The sequence below is a fragment of the Lissotriton helveticus genome, chromosome 3_1 (assembly GCF_964261635.1).
Source record: "Lissotriton helveticus chromosome 3_1, aLisHel1.1, whole genome shotgun sequence".
NCBI classification, from domain to species: domain Eukaryota; kingdom Metazoa; phylum Chordata; class Amphibia; order Caudata; family Salamandridae; genus Lissotriton; species Lissotriton helveticus.
The window spans coordinates 1,147,521,351-1,147,542,996 of NC_136061.1; the positions used below are offsets into that span (position 1 = coordinate 1,147,521,351).

Below are 21,646 nucleotides of genomic sequence, written 5' to 3' on the forward strand. Positions count from 1 at the left end.
CGGGCAAGGAGAGACACAGCAAAGATAAAGGGGTCCCTCTTGCACCATTCTGTGTCGTCCTCCGCAGCGGCAGTAAATCTTCCTACGGACCACCTGTGAGCCTGGTGCACTAACAACGGTCAGCACAATCCTCATGGCGCCACTTTGAAGGGCGGCCCGGCACCTGTGACGGCACAACCCTGTACTGGTCTTTTACAGGCGCGAAATCGAAGTGTTTGGGGGCCTTCGGCTTCCACAAGTAGTCACGTGATCAGGTCAGATGTTACACTCCACTGTCTGGCTCTCTTATCAACTGTTGCTGCATCGAGACTCCCTGCCTCCCTGGGCCATTGAATCACTGCGGCCGGGGTCGTATTTACCATAGCTGCTGAGACACGCAGTGGGACACCCAGAGGAAAATGTAACCTGCCGCCCGCCTCCCGAATGGCCTCTGCCTTGCAGCGAAAGGGGCAGTACAGGGTAGCGGCCTTCATAAAAACAACAATGATGAGCTGCAAAATACATCTTGGATGTGCTGTGTTGATTCACCCGGCTGTGCTGCACTCCCGTTCACCATAAGTTGCTGACATCGTCAGACACATGCACGCTTTCCTTACCACAGTGAGCTCGCTATTGCAGCTTCCAAGGCTTCTTGTTACAGCATGCCTGGGGCTGGGCAATCAGGGGGGTCCCTAAATATGCGTGACAAATGCATTTTGTGCGGTGATGCGGACACCAGCACTGAAATGCAATAGCGTCACGCTTGATGCGTGACACTTGGCAGGGCTGCTAATTGAAGCACCATTATGTCCATAATTTATTATATTAATTTAATGCATGATTAATTGATGAGTGTGATTACCAAACAGCACAGAATTTCTTGATGGACCTTATTAATAGCAAACTATTAACTGACAGCAATCGTGTCCTAATGCAACCAATTCAGATTATATACTGACCTTTACCAATCTAAGTCTGAACTCAGGCAGGCAGACATCACCTTCCGATTTCGCGGGCACTTTTGTAAAAATCGCAGCATTTTTCCAAAAGTGCCGATTAAATCGCGAAATCCTGGAGGGTCTATACTGTGGTGATGCAGTCTCACACAGAATGTTATTGTGCTGTTCACTTGCATGGAAGCACTTATCTTTTTATGTCTGTGCAGAAAGCCATGGAATGTGTTCATAAATGTTTCCTGAGGGAAGCATGTATTCCTGAGTCACACTGCATGGCCCAGTGTGTTGTAATTGTATAACTCTTCAATCCCTGCTGGCACAGCACCCACATAATGTGCTGCATAGCTAAACACTTCTAAGGTCCGAAAGGCGCGACCAATTTATTGGCTACGCCAATTGTCATTGGTTGGTAGGCACGGGGAGATGAAGCGATTTGCCAAGAATCACAAGAAGCTGAGCCGACACTGAGGATCGAACCTGGTTCCCTGGCTCCAAAGTCGGAAGCTCTGTTTCGTTAATAACATAAAATTAACAAATTAAAAGGAGTCGCCGTTTTCAGGCTATGAAACTAACAACCTTACATAAAAAAAATACTAACAACCGACCTCTTATCTCTTTCAGGAGAAATACAATAATAAATTAACATAATAAAATAGTCACTGACGTATTTTTCCTCTCCAGCTTCCGTTGGACCAATTGCAAGAAACATTTCAACTTCCAATCCCAAATACGATATACTCAACCAATAGCCATAAGTATTTCATACATTCCTCCAATCACGTTGAAGATAAAGGATAGGTTCTAGCCAATCCGCGTACCAGTTGTACACATCTCTACATATCCAAGATGGTGACAATCAGTTGACAAGGTGAGTGTTGCTAAACTGCAATGTTATCGCTAATCTCGCTAATTGACATGATAGTGGGACCCCGCCCACGACCCCCCCCCTGCGTGCCGCGACTGGCAGGTGCTACGGGACACGAGTTCCTGATTCCCCTCCTCACACTCGAACAGGCACACAACAGTTCATTCAATGGCCAGCTATGCTTATTTGTCCACCCCGCTGTGCGGCTTCACCCAGTTCAGAGTTACTGCAGGGCTGGTTGTGTCGCATGGTTCAGATCGGGTTAGCTGCGGTAAGTGCGGGCCATTATACCGTCCCTCTATAACACCGTGGCTCCGATCCATTGGCTGCCCGTGCGAGGGGCTTTGGGTTGTCCTGAGTGCCTTGGCCCAAACTGTGACGTGCCGGGATATATATTGTTCAGGTCGAGCTCCCGTGAGCATTACCATCAGATGTATTAAATAATGTTTACGCAAAAGCAATGTAGGCCTCGGACTTCACGAAACCTGACAAGTGACACCTCCTTCGTGTTTATTGTAAAGCAGAAACAAGGCAGTCCTAAGGTATCTGCCCGTGCGTGTTTTCATGTTTCCGTGGCCTTCACTGGCGGTGTTTGTTCGGTGTCAGGTCTTTGTCTACTAGTCTGTCTAACAAGTTGTAAACTTTTAGAAGGCACTGTTTATTATCGCAGCCCCTTTAGCTCCTGCAAAATACGTTTAGAGTGTGATATACAGTGAACATACATACATTAAGGGAGAATATAGTTTAAAAAAAACAATTTGTGCACCGGAACTCTGTAAAGCTTAGTTCTGGAGGTAATTGGTGTTGTCCTGTACAGTGTTCCTGTGGAACTTATTTCTATAGCATCTACCCTGGGCACAGTTACAACATTAGGCACCCAGGGAACTCTGTGGCACAGTAGTTGCTTTATGACTTGTTTCTGACTCCTCATGAGCTGTCTGTGGTACAGGAACACACCACACTGGGGCACAAACATGCTCGCTGGATGCACAGGGGTCTCCATGGATGCTGCCTGGAAGCTGTTAGGAGCTTTGAGGGGAAGAGAAGCAACTACCGGAGGCTTAAGTTCCATGTGCCTATTAAGATGGTCGGCCTCGCTCCCAACGCTCGCTCGCCATAGGAACTCCCAACTTTTACGCCCTCACCACTTTCAAATGTCACCAGCCGCCCCTGGGTTTCAATATTTCATGTAAAATCCTAATCAGTATACACGTGTACTGTAATGTAGGTACAATCTACACACTACTCGCAGTTGAGCCGCATAACAAATGAAGAAAGTTCTTTGAAATTAATGCTGCCCCACAATTAAATAATCTGGTCTGGTCTTCGAAAACATCCGTAATGCAGGTACAATCTGCACACTACTCGCAGTTAAGCCGCTTCACAAATAAAGACAATTATTTGAAATTAATGTTGCCCCACAATTAAATAATCTGGTCTAGTCTTCGAAAACATCCGTACTGGGTCCATTTCCTCGTCGCCACTGTTGCCACAAACGTAGGATAATCTTCTAAGTGATGCTTTTTTTCAAGATTGAAGGTAAAATCAGCCTTGGCAAGTATCAAACAGCAACTGTCTAATAAACACTCCAATTGCGCCAGGACCACCACTTCTAGACTATTTAATTTCGAATACCACATAAGCAAACTAAATTTAGTACAGCTAACATGACCGGATGGGTAAAATACATTTTCCAAATTTGAATACCTTAATTTTAAAATACGTCTGTTCCTGGACAATTGTGCTTACAGTACAGCACCGACATCACAAAACCAAACTACAGTAACAATAGTTATTTGTACTTGTACATTTTACAGAAAATATACAAAGGGCGCCTGTCTTATCTAGTTCCTCCTTATGATTGCCTCGCTGAACCTTCTTTTACACGTTGCAAGTAGCGGATTCCTGATTTTTCTAGCCAGAGCGTATAAAATGCATTATATTCTTTAATAAAACAGTTTTCTTCTTTGTTTCAGAATACTGGGTTTCACAAGAAGTAGCCCCTGAGGATGGCCTGTGTGAGTAAATTTAAAAGTAGCTTCGTGGACAAGCACTGTTATTCCCCGATATTTTAGGTTTGTTCTTGCATGCATATGAATGTATGTACATGTTTTAGTTTAGAATACTTCCAGTAGGCAGTTTTCCAATAGGAAAAGGCATTGCCAGTCAAATGATGCTAGGCGAGCATGGAAACTAATTCCTTTAACTATCTCATTCATTTTATAAGGACGTTATGCATTACTTACTTTTTTTGTGTTGACTGAATAGTATTAAAGACATTATGTTAGCTTCTTTGTTTTGAAATACAATTTGAAGATATTGTGTGTGTTCTCATGTTTACTGATATGGTTGGCTGTGTGAGGATTTGTGATTCTTTGAGTATTTCATATGTGTACCTGTAATGCTGGGATGCACCTCTGTGTATGTTCCCTATGCGTGCCTGTAGTGTTTACTTCTCAACATGCACTACAAAAAACCCCTAAAAATAAGACATTGGTTTTGCCAGTGCTTGTTTTAGAAAATATTATCTACGACAAACCATCTATGTCCACTTTCTTCTCTTTTCTAGGTGCTCTGTAATAGAGCCAGGCTGGTGACCTACCTCCCAGGGGTCTACTCCCTTGTTAAAAAACTAGGAACTACCCGTTCATTTTCTACAGCAGGCTCTTCGGGCTCAGATGAGCCCCGTGTTGTAACCGTTCCTCCTGATATAAGTAAGCGACTTTTGAAAAGATATTGGCTTCTTTATATAATACAAACTCAAAAACAGTGAGTGTATCGTTTGTTTTATTATTGAAACTAGAACATTTATATTACACAGCTAAGTGTGTTATTTAACGTTTGTGCTCTTGTCTATCAAAACAATACAAAATGTTTAATGTAAAATATTCAGGTATCTAGAGTACTGTCCTGCCATCAAAAAAACAATGGTGAAATCTTCAGCAGACAGGGATATCACAATTATCGTGGCAGAGGTTGTTGTAGTTAAAGCAAGTTATACAAATCGAATGAAGCGTTGTCCAGTTCTTTTGTCAAGAGTTCCCAATGACTTGGGAACACAGTGAGCAAGGGACCCACGTCCGGACAATCCCATCACACTTAGGGCGAAAAGTGCTACGCAAACAAATGATGGACGGATGGCTGGGTCCAAACTGGGGTGGCGTAGTGGGCAAAAGAACGATGGATTTAACACAGATCTCTTGACTGGGGGAGAGTGTTTGAATCATTCAGCATTCCGTCCATCATTTGTTGCAGTCACACTTTTCGCCCTAAGTGGGATGGGTATGCCCAGATGTGGGTCCCTTGCTCACTGTGCCACTGGATTCAAGCTAGCCTGGCTGATGAAGGGTAAGATACCCTGAAAACGGTCCCGGGATGTTTGTTTCCGGTCCAGGGAGGACCTGGGTTGGCAGTTCGGTCTGGACTGTTCCCATGACTGATTTGCATATGGCTGGGTCCAAACTGGGTTGGCGTAGTGGGCAAAAGAACAATGGATTTAACCCAGATCTCTTGACTAGGGGAATATGTTTGAATCATTCAGCATTCCATCCATCATTTGTCGCGGTTATACTGAATCAGTTACAGTCCAGTTATCTAGTTGAAAAGATATTGATTTTTATGTAATACAAACTCAAAAACAAGTGTTATTCATTTTATTATTGAAACTAGAATGTCTAGATTACTCAGCTGAGTGTTTTATTTAACATTTTCACTCCTGTTGATTAAAACAATACAAAATGTAAAATATGCAGGTACTTAGAGAATTGGCCTGCCATAAAAAAAGCCATGGTTGACTGACAAAGTGCAGATGTTTGCTCTATCTTTACACAAATAAATTGTCGCTACATATCCTTCAGTTAGCTATGCAAGTAATTCTAGTGGAAACATAGAAGCTATTTTTTTCTAAGTTGAATTAAATGGGACACTATTCTGTAAGTACTGACGTATCCAATCAAAAATGTAAAGAAATGTGATCAAATTACATTGGATACATCTTGTAATGTGTCAAAGTAGCTGGTGAGAAGGTCTCTATTGACTTCCCTCTATTCACTTAAAGATAAAGAATATTGTATACAAATGACCCGTTCAGCCTACAACGGATACTGACAGAACCATATCAGGAGAAAATACGTGATAAGGGACTATGGACAAGCCACTGCTGTGTGTCTGAAGTCTGTGGCTCAAGGCCAGGGCCTTGGCAGTTACTGTTTAGTCAGAATGAAGGGCAGAAAATTTGCTGCTTGACACGTAATGGCAGACTTAGACTAGAAGATTAACTTTCTAATGGAGAGCGAAATATTATCTTGCATTATATACGAATAATTAGAGTATGCTTATTCGCTCATGTTTGTTTCAAGTTCTGTGTTCTATTTAAAAGAATGTGCAAAATTGTTGCGAGTTCTTTCCAGGTTCGAAGTCAAAATATTTTGTCCTCTCAAATTTTCTTTTCCAAACTAGATTGATAATACTCTTACAATTATTCTATACTGTGTCGTTTATAGTTAAAGTAGCAGCACTGATTTCTGTAAAGATCACACTTGCAGTACTGAATGCTACGGAGTCCCTCATTATGATTCCGTAAGAAAGTATCCACAAGGGAGGACACTACCATGGCAAACTCTTAGTGGTCTGTTAACAAATCTGAGAGTACCTGTTTTACTGGGTGTGAAAATATACTGTTATAAAAGCATATGCATACCTTCGGCCTTTTTCCTCTTACTCAGAGCAGGTGGATAATGTCAGCATTAAAGGACTCAAAAATAGCAGCTACGTGTAAATAAGCCAATAATTCCACGTTTCAGGGCTTCAACTTGTAATGCCCGGATTTAGGGGGAAGTACAGCTCAGAATTGTTCATTCTGGCCTCACTATTTTAGCCCTATATACAGCTGACTCATAATAACACAAGAGTCGGGAGTTTTCATTAATTATGTTGCTACTTGATATCCGACTGCTCTTAATAATCGGAACACATATCTTTAAACCTCATTACTTGTTGGGTACTGTTAGCATAAACCCTACTGTATTTTCCAGATAGTCCTTGTCGTGGCAGAACAAGTGGTGGTTCCCTACTTGCTTGCTGACTACACTTGTACAGCATAGTTATTTCTTAAATGTGAGGGGCTGTTAGGTGATGGGAGACCCAGGTGATGGGAGACCCAGGATATATGGCACTTTCATTTCATCCATTAAAAAGAAATGGGGAAACCTATGCCTAAAATATCAGTGAGATACTGACAATTCGACTGAAGTTGAAAGTGGTTTGGTAGGAGGTGTTGAGATATTGTACTGCTGACTGAAGTTATGAGGTGGAAATCATACCTGTAATAGTCATGCAGAACGATTTTACTGATGTACATGTACATGAAAAATGCTAAATACAGATCTTTGCTGACTGACTAATAACAAGCAGGATTATTCATTGTGTATCCAGTATTTTCTTAACTTACGAGCTTGCTTCGTGTGGAAGATATGAATTGCCTTAACTAATATTGGAGAAGAAGAAAGGAAACCTCCTGTAAATTGAACCTCCCTCTCATTTCTACAGTAAGGAAATGCAATTTTGTGAGGTTAGATTTAACCTTTTTTCACCTAGATGTTCTTACCAGAGCTGATGCACGGTTTTCTTCTCCTTTGTTAATCAAGTAAGGATAATTGTAGTGTAGATAGCTCAGTCTTTGAATCTGTCAACTAGATATACTTTCACATGTGATGTTCTAAGTTAATGTGTATTTCCAATAAGGTCGATAGGAACATTATCGTTATAATTGCAAAGAATAACTTTTTCATTGGGCAATTTTGTGTGGAAAAAATGTGGTTTCAAAGTGGTATACCAGTCAAACTTTTGTTTTTTTTAGGTCCAAGAACAGTTTGGCCAGATGAGGTTATGGGCCCATTCGGTCCACAAGATCAGAGATTTCAGCTTCCTGGTAATGTTGGTTTTGACTCGCATGTGAATGGCACTGCCTCGCAGAAAAGAAGACAAGGTCATAAATGTTTGCCTGATATTTTAACGGAGCCTGCAGCAAGTGAACGCCATGAGTTTATAATGGCACAGTATGTAAATGAGTTTCAGGTAAGAAAGCCCTTATTTGTGAAAGATGCTTTGCAATAATGATGTTATGCATTGTCCAACCACCAGAGTTTTTGCTGCCACTTTACCCTCTGTTTCATGTGATAATTATGAAAGTTGTGTCCTGTTTTTTAAACTTGCAATGAAATTGAAACCATACATGCAGAGGTCTTCAAACTTTTTTGCTGTGAGCCTCCCCATAAGCTAAATATTTTTAAGTCTTCCCCCCCGCCCCCCCCTCAAAAAACTTCATGGCAGTACTTGGGAGAGTGGAAGGGTCACGGCTAAATGCAGGGAGCAGGAGTATAATTTCAGGGTACTTTTTATGTAGCTCCAATCCACAGCAAATATGAGACTTACAAAAGAGCAAGAATATATTAAGCAAAAGCACTAATATCTAGACTTTGGGTGTCGTGAGCCCCTCGCACTTTGGAACCCTATGCAACTGCACTGGTTGTGCTAATGATAGCCGCAGCTCTGAGTCGCAAACTGTGTGTCCTGTGCCTCTTTCTTCCCTTTCCCTCCATGCCTGACCATCACTCCAATCTTGAAACAGATTTTCTGTCTTTCGGAATGGAATGAAATGATATTCCACATGTTGCCCAGCACTTAGCAGCAAGGGCGCACTCAATCCTAATGCTAACCAGGAAAATGAGCCTCCAATCCTCTTTTATAAAATAAGGCAGTCATAATTGTTATGTGGTGGGCCTCTCAAACTCATGGCCCTGGTGCCATTGCACCTGCTTTAGTAATGAGAGCAACTGACTGACAAAGAGGGCAGTCTACTCTAGACCTTGTTGAAGACATTGGCCTCCATCATGCCCCATTCTCCGCTCTGCCATCTCTCTGAGACTTAAGATAAGAGGTCTCCCCCCTGCTTAAATTTTCCTCTCTTGGGCCGCTGGTCCAAAGCACAAAGCAACACTGGCACAGCAGTGGTGCACTGTGTCCTAAAGTAAGCAAGGAAGGATATTAAAACCTACTAATTGGGGTTTAGAAGGTGCCTCACACGCCTGGACCCCTGTGACACTGCATCTGCTGCACAAATGATACCTACTCCTCTACCCGTGCCACTGGCCATCACTTCTAGGCCTGAGTACCAAAGCTGGCTCCCTCTTGAAAAGGGGAGGAAGCACATAGCTTAGCCTCTGTTGCTTTGGACCTCTGCCCTTTACAGCAAGGGTCAGTTAGCATTATGGCCCAACAGCGAAATAGCATTTCCACCCATATCTTTGCTAGTAGCACAGACATAATTTGGGTGCAGTGGCCTCTCATAGCATGGCCCCATTGTCACTGCACTTGTCACACTGATGCCAGTGATGGCCATTTAAAAATAAATCTCTTCCTTCCTCTGGAGCCATCTCCACGAGGAAGCTGTGTCTGTCTGTTTGTAAATGAAATGGTTAGCCCCCCCGCCCACATAGCACCCTCTCCTCTGGGTCATCTCTTGGATATTATCCATGGCTAGGGAACTAAACCAGAAACGGGCATTCTCAACGGGGTACTTGCTATCTGAAAGAAAGGTAAATGTGTGCAATTGGTTAATCACCATATGCAAAGGCTGCTCGAAACGAGTACAGGGTTTAGTTTATGGAGTCACTAGAATCTTCATTGTGATACAGATTGATTCTTTTTGAGAGTTTACCTAAGGGTATTAAGTTTTGACAAGCCTTCTCTTAATGGGCTTATAAAACATTTCGCACTAGGTACAGTGTATTACCTATTACTAAAAGATATTCTTTGAAAACACTTGTTATAGCTTAAAAACGAAATAATTTTGAGCAGCCTACATAATTATGGATTTGCTGCATAATCAACCATCTGCTGTATAATCTGCAGATTTTAACCCAAAAAAATGATTCTAGCTCAAGCGGATACAGAGATAATAAACCTGCAACAATGCGTCCTGCAGCACAGGCTAAGGCCCATCGCAAAGTTTATCTAATCACCTTTCTGTTGCATATTGCTGTCTTTGGGTGATAAACTGGACTAATGAGGAGAAACCTTTGCCCAGACATTGTTAGCATGTGGAAAACTGGCAAAATAATGAAGTAATTCTGTTCCAAAAAGAGCCACATTTTGAAGACCTCTGCTCTAGAGTCCCATAAAAGCATGTTAGAGTCTCCAAATATTATTAAGCCCAAATGATGTTATGTAATAAATACCTTTTGTATCCAAGTGGGTCTAGATTGAACCTACTGTGTTTTTACTCAATGTGTTACATGAGAACAAGAATCCATTGACACGTGTGTCAGAGCCATGACATCTCAGAAACATGTTTTTTCCAAAAACTTAGTGTTATGATGTACACGAATCTGGGAGTATCCGTTTTACTGAGGGCGAAAAGAAAACTTATAAAAGCTTATGCAAGTCTTATGGCATTTTCCTCCTGCTCAGAGCTGGTGGAACATGTCAGCAGTAAAGGCCCCAAAATAGCAAACTTATGATAAGTAAGCCAGTAATTCCAGAGCTACAACTCAGTTTGTTTCCAAGAATGTCTAGATTGAACCTGCGGTGTTTTCACTCAATGTTTCGTGAGAGGACAGCAATCTATTAGTCTTATGTAAATGTGTGTTTCAGAGCCATGTCGTCTATCTATTTATCTTTTTGTTGTTTTTGTTTGTTTATTTAAAGAGTTTTATATAGCCCTGGCTAGACCTGAAGGTATCGGAGCGCTTTACATTAGTTTCCACAATGTAACCGAAAATGATAACAATTACACATTATGTAAAATATAAGCAATACATTGAGAGAAGGCGTGACATAAATAGAGAGAGGGTGTGGGAAGAGACGACAGGAGAGACAAAAGGACATCACAACCTCCTCAGATGAGCCAAGAGATCATCCTTCAAAAACTACCTGGACAACAACGCCCACGACAGCAAAGAGCTCTTCAGCATCGTGAAGGAACTCTCCAACCCCAGCTCTAACACCGACATACCTCCCTCGCAAGAACTGTGCGACTCGCTGGCCGTCTTCTTCCACCACAAGATCGCTGACATCCATGACAGCGTCAACACCACAACCGCCGCAACAAAGCCAGACTCCTCCAACCGTGCGAACAACCCCCGCACCAACCGCCTGGGCCAACGTCAACGACGACAAAACACGCAAGATCATGAACTCCATCCACTCAGGATCTCCATCAGACCCCTGCCCACACCACATACTCAACAAAGCAGATGCAGCCGTCGCACCCCAACTACGGAAAGTAATCAACATCTCCCTCGAGACAGCCATATTCTCGGAAAGCTGGAAGCACGTCGAGATCTACGCCCTTCTCAAGAAACGAAAGGCAAACCTCAAGAACTTCCGGCCCATCTCCCTGCTCCCGTTTCCGGCGAAGGTCATAGAGAAAGTAGTCAACACGCAACTGACCTGCTACCTCGAGGACAACAACATCCTTGACTCATTCCAGTCCGGATTCCGAAGATACCACAGCACCGAGACAGCCCTCATTGCCACCACGGACGACATCCGAATCCAACTAGACCACGGTGAAACATCAGCCCTCATCCTCTTGGACCTGTCGGCCGCCTTGGACACGGTCTGAAACTGCACACTAAAGATACGCCTCCAAGAAGTCGGAATCCAAGAGAAGGCCCTGGACTGGACCACCTCCTTCCTCTCTGGCAGAACCCAGAGCGTCTGCCTCCCCCCTTACGCTCCAAAGCCACAGACATAATCTGCGGTGTACCCCAGGGCTCATCCCTCAGCCCGACACTGTTCAACGTCTACATGGCCCCCCTCGCCCACGTCGCTCGACAGCACAATCTCAACATCATATACGCCGACGACACCCAGCTGATCCTCTCCCTCACCATAGACCCGCCCACCGCTAAAACCAACCACCACAAGGGAATGAGGGCCGTCACCGAATGGATGAAGAACAGCCGACTGAAGCTGAACTCAGACAAACGGAGGTCCTCATCCTCTTGATCCACTCCTTCAGCCTGGGATAACTCATGGCGGCCAACCGTGCTGGGAACAGCACCGACACCCACCGGCCACACACGCAACCCGGGAATCCTCCTCGACTCCTCCCACTCCATGTCGAAGCAGGTCAACGCCGTCTCCTCTGCCTGCTACAACACGCTCGGCAGAATCTACAAGTGGATCCCCACCGAAACAATAAAAACGGTAACCCAGGCCCTCGTCAGCAGCAGGCTGGACTACGGCAACGCACTCTACGCAGGTATCCCGGCCAAACACTTACGACGATTGCAACGCATTCAAAACTCATCTGCCCGACTGATCCTCAACGTCCCTCACCACAGCACCCCCACCTGAAGAACCTACACTGGCTTCCCGTCGAAAAGAGGATCACTTCAAGCTACTCACCCACGCACACAAAGCCCTCCACATTACCGGACCAGTCTACCTCAACGGCCGACTCGGCTTCTACACCCCCACCCGACAGCTCCGCTCTGCCAGCCTCTCCCTCGCCGCTGTCCCCCGCATCCAAAGTACAACCTTCGGCGGCAGGTCCTTCTCATTCCTCGCCGCCAAGACCTGGAACACCCTCCCCACCCACCTATGACTGACCCAGGACCTGCTCATCTTCAGAAGACACCTCGAGACCTGGCTCTTCGAGCCGTAGCAGCACCCCCCACCCCCACCCACATCGCCTTGGGACCCTCATGGGTAAGTAGTGCGGTTTATAAGTACTATGATTGATTGATTGGGCCCGTCTCCCCTTTAGATAAACCAGGTAGATCCATCAGACAAAATAGCTAGGTCTCAATTGATGGGGGAAAATTCACAGATAAACAGGGTGGGGACTAAGGGCCAGGACAGGTGAGGGCAAAGGTCAGTACCTGGAAAGTGGAAAGGAGTAGAGCAGAGAGGGGTAGGGGGAGGAGGGAGATAAGGTCGGCAGTGACGCAGGAGGGTTTGCTCAAAGACTGTCTGGGTAGGTGATGATCAAAGAGGGAATCCATAACCCATCTCCCCTTTAGCTCGTGAAGTAGCTCCACTGGGCATCAGTCAAAATGGCTTGGTCTTAGCTGTCAATGGAAAGTTCTCAGAGTAAAGGCCTTGGTGGGTGAGCGGGAGTATGGTCGATTGAGAGCTGGTCGAGGTCCGAACGAAGGCCAATGATTTTAGACCTGGGGAGGAAAGAGTATCTCGAAGGGTCTCACTGAGGTGGCCAACTTGAAATCCGGCAGGGGGGACGAGTCCATGAGAGTTAGAAATTCAGTCTGCCCCCATGATTCTCTATAGCCCAGAGGAAAGTGGGAGGGCGGCCATCATGAGATCAGGTCTAAACGTTGGGACAGAGATTGTTGAGCCAGGTCGACGTTCTTAAGATTAGTAAAGATGAGTAAAGCCCTGTGGTGCAAGGGAGGGTGTGTCCGTGGTCTGGGAGGAGGCCCCCTTCATATGGATGGCCCGGGTCACTCTCGTAACTTCGAGTGGTCATAAGTTACCGGGTGGCAGCCATCACTGGGTCCAGCCAATCAAGCAATAGAGTGGTGAACTTTCCTGGATGCGTACCGACTGGCCGTGAGATGAGGGTGAGTTGTTTGACGTTGAAGATATTGAGAGTAAGGTGCAATCCGCGTCTGGTTAAGAGGTCTCAAGGGAGACAGAATCACAGGGGTGGAGGGACCGAGCCGGCCATCTTCGGGTCAGGCAGTCTCAACTTACGAGACGGTGCTCCTCGTAGGTCCAATAGCCAGTGTCTTCAATCAAAGGACTCCTACGGTCTGGGCATAGTGGGAGGAAGTCTGGATTTTCTCCTCTAGGTGTTCCGGTGCGTGGCGGGGCTTATTATGAGCTGTGGGGAGAGCTGCGAGTGCAGCGGGAGTAGCCATTTTGGGGTAAGTCAGTCGTCCCTCTATCGGGACGGCATTCTAGGGAGAACCGGCGGAGAAATGCACTCCGAACCAGGCTCCCAGCAACCTGTGCCCAGGTGTGGCCCACCGTCTGCCTCGCAACTCACCGCAGGTCCAGATCAGTGCTGTCCAGGGGTCGTTTGGCGGGCACCGTCACGACAAAGCCCGCAGACAGGAGCGAGAGCCGTCCTAGATGCATCGGGCACTGAGCTCACTCCGAATACAGGCTCGCTGTCACCCCGGTTCTTCTCCTGATCGGTTCTGATGAGTCCTGATTCTTTTGGTTTTGTGGATGTGGGGGGTCGGTGGGATTTTCAGATTGTTTATGACCCCCAGCTGGGAGCTCGAATTCCGAGCTCCTACCCTGCGGCAATCTTGTAGCTATAGTTAAAAATATATATATATTTTGATAAACCACTGTGTAATTTAATTCCATTTATTGATACTTAAATCCGTGCAGTGACGGTAATGGCAAAGGTTGAGAGAGTTTCTTTTCAGGTACAAAAATAACTTGGCTAATTCAAAACAAGCATTGCCCTTTTTGAATATGTATGCATCTTAAAGTGGCCTTGCGTAAACACTCATATTACGAAACTCTAACTTTTTATTCTCCTGAGATATAGATAGATATTTTTTTTTTCACTTGTTTCAGTATTTTATTTTTCGGACCCTCCCTTTTTTTTAACACTTCCTTATTGTATTTCAGCAAGAACTTCAATAACCACAACATGTGTCTCTATTCTAAGACCATCCCAAACGAGGTGACACAAAGTAGCCCCATCTGATTGATTTTAGGGCACCCATGGTTCCTGTTGTAGACACTCCTATATGGTATTATTGATGTCATGTAGAATCGGGACATTATTTTAAATTGTGCCACTTTAAACCAAGTATTAGAAGTCGCGTTTCTAACCTGCATGCCAATTCTCCCCCATTGCTGTTCAAAGAATTTCGTTGTGTAATCCTCCTTTTAATTTTATTTCAGTTCAGTCTTTGCAATTTTATCTGAGCATCATTTACCAAGTATAGATGTGTGGCTGCCTCTGGTGGTCAGTTCTATCATGCTTGTTAAGATATTAGCCCCACAAATGTATTTCTGAAACTGGGTGCAATGTAATGCTTCTGTTTTAAATCTCCCCGAGGGCACCTTGGCCATTTTCCTACCCCTACCCCATCTGCAAGACCCAGTTGAAGAAGAATGCTCTGATAGTACCCTCCGATGATAGTAGGGACTACCGATGCCTGTGATCATATTCCAAGATCTGTTCCATTCCAGCCTCGTAATTACCTTAAGAGCCATTGAGTACAAAGATTAGCGCCTCTCCTTGGTATTTCTCACGAAATATTAATGAAGCCAAGATCATGTATAGCCATACTCTGACTCCTGCCTGTTAATTTTGCATTCGTTCCAAACACCTACAAAAAAATGACCAATGCATCTTTTGATGTTGTCGCTCTATCTTTTCTATATTTAATGCAGCAGTTTTGGGAAATTGTTTTGGCATTGTGTTTTTTGCTGGCAATCGTGTTTTGTTATGCTGTTAATTGGAAAAAAATGAAAAGAAAAATCTTATGGTAGTTACATTGGTTTATGTTGCTTGTAATATATGCGCACACTCCACGCCCTGTTCACAAAGTAAAATTTACAAATGTCGGTTTATTCATGCGTGAACTTACTGTTGCTCCTGGTGATAACATTACATTTATTTTTTACTATTCACTGTTTCCAAGTGCAATTTTTTTTTAAAACTAGATGCAGACTAAGTTGCCTGTACCCCCTCAAACTAATAACTTTGCACACATAGCCAGAGATATCTGCCACCAGGACTTAGATATCACTATGTTAAACTATAGAGAAAAATAATAAAGTTAAATTATTAAAAAAAAATTGTGCTTATTTTAATGTAAAATAGAAATGTAAATTTTACTTCAAATGGTTAATAACCCAGAACCATTTTTTTATAGTACCACTCATCAAAAGAAGGGTCCCCTTACGTTGTCGACCGGACCGGAGTCCGTCCAACATCTTTGGGAACTGGGTTCGAACGACCTCCTGTCGTTGGTCATAACCCAGCTATTAGGATGCGACCGAAGACCGTTTGGTTGCGTTCCTATTCTTTACTGTGGGAGCATGCATTCTGAACCGAATGCATGCTCTCATTGTAAAGAGTTGAGGTACATTTCATCCCTGTATCCCGTGGCAGGTACCTTGAGGTGCCTGCCATGAGGTGTAGGGATCAACATGGGGGCCCCATAGGTGCCCCCAAGGCTGCCATCCGGAGGCCTTGTACCCATGAGGGCCCTCAAAGTCGGATTTCCAAAGGTTGTTTGAGTCTGCCGTTGTAATCCCTCGGACTGAAAGAGCCACCTGAGGGATTACTGGAGGCTTTCCGAATGGCAGACGTGCTCTTTGAGCCAGTCGAGAGGCTATTCAGAAACCCCGTTTGGATTACTTTCCGAACGACCCCATCAAAATGGTCAGAAAGGAATCCGAACAGCCGATTACGATGGCATAGGAATGGCTCCAACCAAGGGTCGGAGCAGTTTCCGAAGGCACCACAATTGGGCTCTAAATATTTAAAAATATTGATTTTCATTTCTATTCATTATTTCAATAATTTAAAAACCCCTCCCTATCATATTTATATTTAATATTTAGTAAATTGTATTAACATATTAGTTTAATTTTTTATTTTCTTATTTAAAGTTAAGACCTTTGTAAATGGAGAGGAGAGCACCAAATAGAAATGATAGGTGAAGCTTAGGGCTCCACTTAAGTTTGTGAATAGCATTTTGTAGTACATGAGTATTGTGTTATAATTGCATTTATATAGCACTATTTTAGTACTAAAAATGTATTCCAAAGTGCGGTTTGTGAACGGAATAGGCCCTTATGTTCTGTCTTTTGGAGAATGAAGATTAGTGAAATATAGCTGATCTCTGTGATGTATATCTTGAAGTGCCTGTAGTCAAAATTCCTATTTATTTTTCTTTAGGGTAGTGATGTCCCAGTCAGACAGCAGCGGATTAACAGTGTTGCAGCTTACTTTGAGAATGCAAAAGTAGAATGTGCAATACAATCGTGCCCGGAACTCTTACGAAAAGGTACCTTTTTAATTGTACCCAAGCCATCCACATGTAATCTGTTAATTTCATTTAATGTTTAAAAATATGTTTTGCTTGGCCCTCACAAATTGTTTTGCGGGTGAGGGGTGGATTGACCAGATTGATGAAAGAGCATTGGGTGTGTAACATTTAAATTCGGAAAACTTGAAAATAACTTTTAGAAGTCTTAAATGAGTTGCCCATTCTCACTCTCACATTTGTGTAAAATAGTGACAAACAGCAATTTAAATTACACCATTCTAATCACTTAAGTAAAGCATGCAAATATTTAACCCCTTCCATGCTCATGACAAGGTCAGCTCGTCATGCAGTGCACTGATCCTGTGCTAATGACGAGCTGACCTTGTCATGAACAATGGGATTTAGAGAATATCAGCATGCAGCGGGAATTGCCTTAGCACCAATGTGGTTTTAAAGACCACTCCAAAGGATAGATGAGGGGTTTATCTCCCAGGAGTCTTTGTTAAGCATAGTACCCTATGGTGCATATCAGGCAAGTAGTCCTGGCAATGGTATAATGGATTTACACACTGCTTTCCAAGGGTTCTAGATTTCCTCCAAGATTGTTTAAAAATATTGATTGTCAGATTGTGTATGTGTGGGGTACACTGGCAAAACTACAAAGGAATGACGGCCATTTCATTGGCGGCTTGGGGATTACCCCAATGGAACTTTGAAAATGCAGATCGTCCCCACCAAACACCTTGCAACCGTAAACCTGATTGGTCACAAACTTGACTGGAATAAAAAAAAAAAGTTACCGGGGTGTTTGTACCACTAATTAAACTGTGGTGAGATCTAAAGATAACTTTATAGATGGTTATTTAACTAAATAGAATTTTAGAGGCATGATTTGTATTCTTTCCATTTTATTTGTCAACTAAAACCGATATTTGCATTCATCATACCTATGAGCGAGTATGGGCAATTTACAGGAACTGATACAACCAGCTTTCAGGTAGATAGAAATGTGTCCGTTCCCACATGCACAGCAAAGGTTATTTGCATCCTCTACAAGCCTGTGATGGGTGTATTCATCCCCACAGTAAAACATATAAACAGCATCCATGTGATCCGCAATATATGTATGGCCCTCACCCAAACGGTCAACTTTGAAATGCTCGACATCAGATATCGCCATCCTCCACATGTCTATCAGCTTGTATAATGAACTTCCAAATGCTCAGCAACTGGTATCAGAGGCTCCAGTTGCACACTAGGTATTTGCCAGTCTCCACATGCACAGAGGTATTCCCTTTTTTACATGAGTAGTGCTTGTTTGGAAAGCTTCCGCATGCCCAGTGGATTTACTGTTGTGAAAAACTCTGCATTCCCAATAAGTCCTGTTGGCCATGTGTAGGAAACCATCTCTTTGTGATCTATCAGAAATCTTATATTTCATGTAAAGAGTCCAGGGGTCTCCCTTATGAGTGGACAGGGGCCTGCTGTGCAAACCTGAGATGCTCTATTAGAGGTAGTGTGGGCGAGCAACCTAAAGCTTAACACAGATGAGTGCAAGACTGTTGGACTTGGCCCTTTTTGCAAGGTCATCCTTGAACCTTTTGCCTTCCGCCTAGTTTTTTTTCTGACCTGGTGTTGGTGGTTTTAGGACTCTGGGCAGTTTATCACTGCTGTCTAGTATAAAGTGCATGTGCTCTCTATGGTAAAACGTGGTAAGATTGGTCTACATCTGTTTGGCTAATTTAATTTACCAGTCCGTCCCTTGTAAAGTAGTATCCCAGATACCCAGGGCCAGTAAATTAAATGCTACGGGTGGGCTTGCAGCGCTGATTGCACCACCCCGCAAGGAAGCCTTTCAAACCGGTCTCAGGCCTCTGCCATTGAAGGGCCTGTGCATGCAGTTTACTGCCTCTGTGACGTGGCACATAAAATGGGTGCCATGTCTATGACCCCCCTTTTACTACACATCAGTCACCCCCAAGGGAGGCCCTAGCTAGCCCTATGGGCAGGGTGCATTGTAGGTAAAAGGTAGGACATGTGCCTTAAATGTGTGGCATGTCCTGGTAGTGACAAACAGCCATTTTGGTTTGTCACTACTGTGAGGCTGCCCTCTCATAGGAATGCTTCGGGGATTCCCTGATATGTGCTTCAGTGGTAATTCCTGATCTGAGAGTAGAGTGGTCAAGTTTGGTATGTTTGGAATAGTGGTAATAAATGTTGCGCAATGGTGTTTGCAGGTTTATTATCACTATTTTCGAAATGTACTTTTAAAAGTGGGCATTTTGTGCTATGTGTCTTTGTGCCTGCCTGATGTGTATTGCATGTCTGGCTCTGGAGTGACCGGGGCTGGGTGAAGCAGCACTAGGCTGAATAGGCCAATCTGCGTTTGGAGTGGTGGGAGGAGTAGCATCTGGGTCTGAATGAGACTGTGCCTGCCTTCCACAAGGCTGGCTCCGCCCCCCTGTGGTGTGTCTGAGGCCAAAGTCTACACTGACACTGGTGCACCTTTAGAGAAAGGTGTGAGTGCCCTCAGAACTGGTTTGGACCACTCGCACTCGCAGAGCCCTGTGGAAGGGGGAGAACAGAGACAGTAAGTATTGGGGCTGTGACCCCATGAGCTGTGCTACTATGTACCTGTTTGGGACTAGAAGGACTGCTGGGCAAGGAGGAACCACCGTGGGACCCATCTGCTGCTTCCTGGTGGTCCCTACGTGCTTGCCTGCCTGTGCCCTGCCCCTCTGCTTTTGGTACCCGTGTGCCAAGAGCGCGTGATGGGCATTTCTGGATTTATTCCCCTTTGCCCTGAGAGGAGCGTTGTCCGATCTTTGGGTGGCCGACCGGCTGGCTGCAGCTGGGGCCACCAAGAGCATTGTGGCATTGCTGTGCTCCTTGCTCTGTGCCCGTGGATCAAAAGCGCGTTGTGGGAACTTGTCCCATTTTCCTCCTGCAGAATCCAAGCAGGGGACTCGTGTTGCACCGCAGCGAGAAGGAGCCACCAACGCCAACCGAAAGCCAGGCAAGGAGCGCCTGACCTGGGGCGTGGCCGAGTGTGAAGTGCCGCGCCAGAGGAGGAAGTCAGGCAAACCTGCTGCCTGGAGGTGTGCGGGGCTCCTGTGCTGGTGGAAACCCCACGTAATGCCAGAGACTGCTGCGGGAGAAGGTGAGAGGGGATCAACGGAGACTTCGCTCTGTGCTGAGGTGATCCCCCCTGGGTTTTGCCAGAAGGAGCCTCGCGGCAGGAAGTCAGCCAAGCTCGTGCCTGGGAGAGGGTGGGGCTCCCCACGCTGAGGAGGAGAGTCCCGCGTGCCGACAAGTGGAGAAAGATCCTTGCGGGCTCAGTGTCCCAGGAGAGGAGGGCCGGAGCCTTGCAGGTTCCCTCAGTGACCGCCTCCATCCTGCTTCTCGCATCTGCCGCTAGGACAGCCCCGGAGAGTGGGGCTGGGCGGGTGCCTATTTGAGGCGGCAGTTGCACCAAGATGAGCCCCGGGAAGGAGGGGCTCCCTAGGCACTATTGGCGCCGGTGCTGATTCTTCACAGCTGCACCACCAGGGTGCGGGCAGCTGCAACAGTGGTGGCATTCCTTTTTTTTGGGGGGGATTTTTTTTTTTTTTTTTTTTGCCCCACAATAGAAGTCCCGGTGAGTGGGGCTGGAGAGGCACTGTTGGTGCCTAGTATTGTGCACACAGCTGTTCTGCGAGGTTGCGGGCAGCTGCAACAACGGGGCATTTCTTCTTTGGTATCAGGGAAACAAGGGTGAGTTGCACCCTCGCCACATTTAGCTCCGTGACTTTTGTTGACATAGGGCATTGCGGGGAAGGCCTGTTGGCTGGTGAGCACCTGGTGTGCTGGGAGGGAGCAAGGCCCTAAGGTGATGTATGCACCTAGGGAGTATTACTGTGTTACACTTCTAAATGTAATGATGCATAATGTGTTTATGCCTAATGCTCATGCCTAATGATTATGCTTTATGTGATATATGCAAGGAATCGGAACCAGTAGTTTCTGGTGGTTTTTATTACTTACCTGTTGTAATGGTGATGACAGCGGCCTGATTGGCCCTGTCCTTTTTATAATCCCCTGTAAAGTATAACCTAGTGCCAGGTGGCACAGTGTACATTTGTGATCATGTTCTAATGTGTTTACGGATAATACAAAGGCTATTTTATTTATATAACCTTGTTTTCTGTTTCTTTTGTGGTGTGGCTAGTGTGTGTGTGTGTGTGTGTTGCGCAAACGCTTTACACATGGACTCTGGGATAAGCCGGACTGCTCGTGCCAAGCTACCAAGGGGGTGAGCTGGGGTTATCTTTGGTGTGTAACTCCCTTGCCCTGACTAGAGTGGTGGTCTCTGCCTGGCTTAGGCGCATGCCCTAGCCAACCAGAAATCCCACTTCTAACAAAAACATTTGCAAATACAGACCACGATTAATAAATGGCACACACAACTTAAGAAGGAGAGCCACACCAATCTTTAAAAATAGCAAGTATTTTAAAATATGCTTAGGCATCAGAAAAAACGTTCAGGTAAGTACGTTTTTAAATAGCAATTCTTTTCACTTTAAAATGTTGGCACTTATGGCAATTTCTGAGTTCTGCAGTGTTATCCTATGGAAGGAAGAACAAGTTCTGCAAACAGGTAGAGTACAGCGACTTAAAAGACTAATCTCCAGGTGTTAAGGTGAGTGGTGGGCAAGGTCCAAGGCAGCACAAACAGTTCATCACCACTGGCACAGAGGCAGCTGGGTGCAGGGTGCAAATCAGCATCGATAGCTCAATGTATTTCATTGAAGATCGGTCACTGAGGAAAGAGGCTGTAGGCTCTGGCCAGTCTGGCTGAACCAGCAGGGCAA

The 21,646-nt window shown here is 44.9% G+C and overlaps 1 protein-coding gene across 3 annotated transcripts in view; it reads left to right on the forward strand.

Annotated features, from left to right (window-relative positions):
* Nucleotides 1–1,732: 1,732 nt before the first annotated feature.
* MMADHC (metabolism of cobalamin associated D) overlaps nt 1,733–21,646 on the forward strand; it is an 86,609-nt gene continuing 66,695 nt past the window's right edge. Inside the window, exons 1-5 of one of the 3 annotated variants that reach the window (XM_078681756.1) lie at nt 1,733–1,803; nt 3,777–3,818; nt 4,370–4,514; nt 7,658–7,875; nt 16,706–16,814. In XM_078681756.1, the coding sequence (XP_078537882.1) occupies nt 3,810–3,818; nt 4,370–4,514; nt 7,658–7,875; nt 16,706–16,814 (481 nt within the window). In that variant the 5' untranslated portion in view covers nt 1,733–1,803; nt 3,777–3,809. Of the gene's footprint in view, nt 1,804–2,049; nt 2,072–3,776; nt 3,819–4,369; nt 4,515–7,657; nt 7,876–16,705; nt 16,815–21,646 lie in introns of those variants that run through there. The other 2 variants (XM_078681758.1, XM_078681757.1) reach the window with 2 other exon arrangements.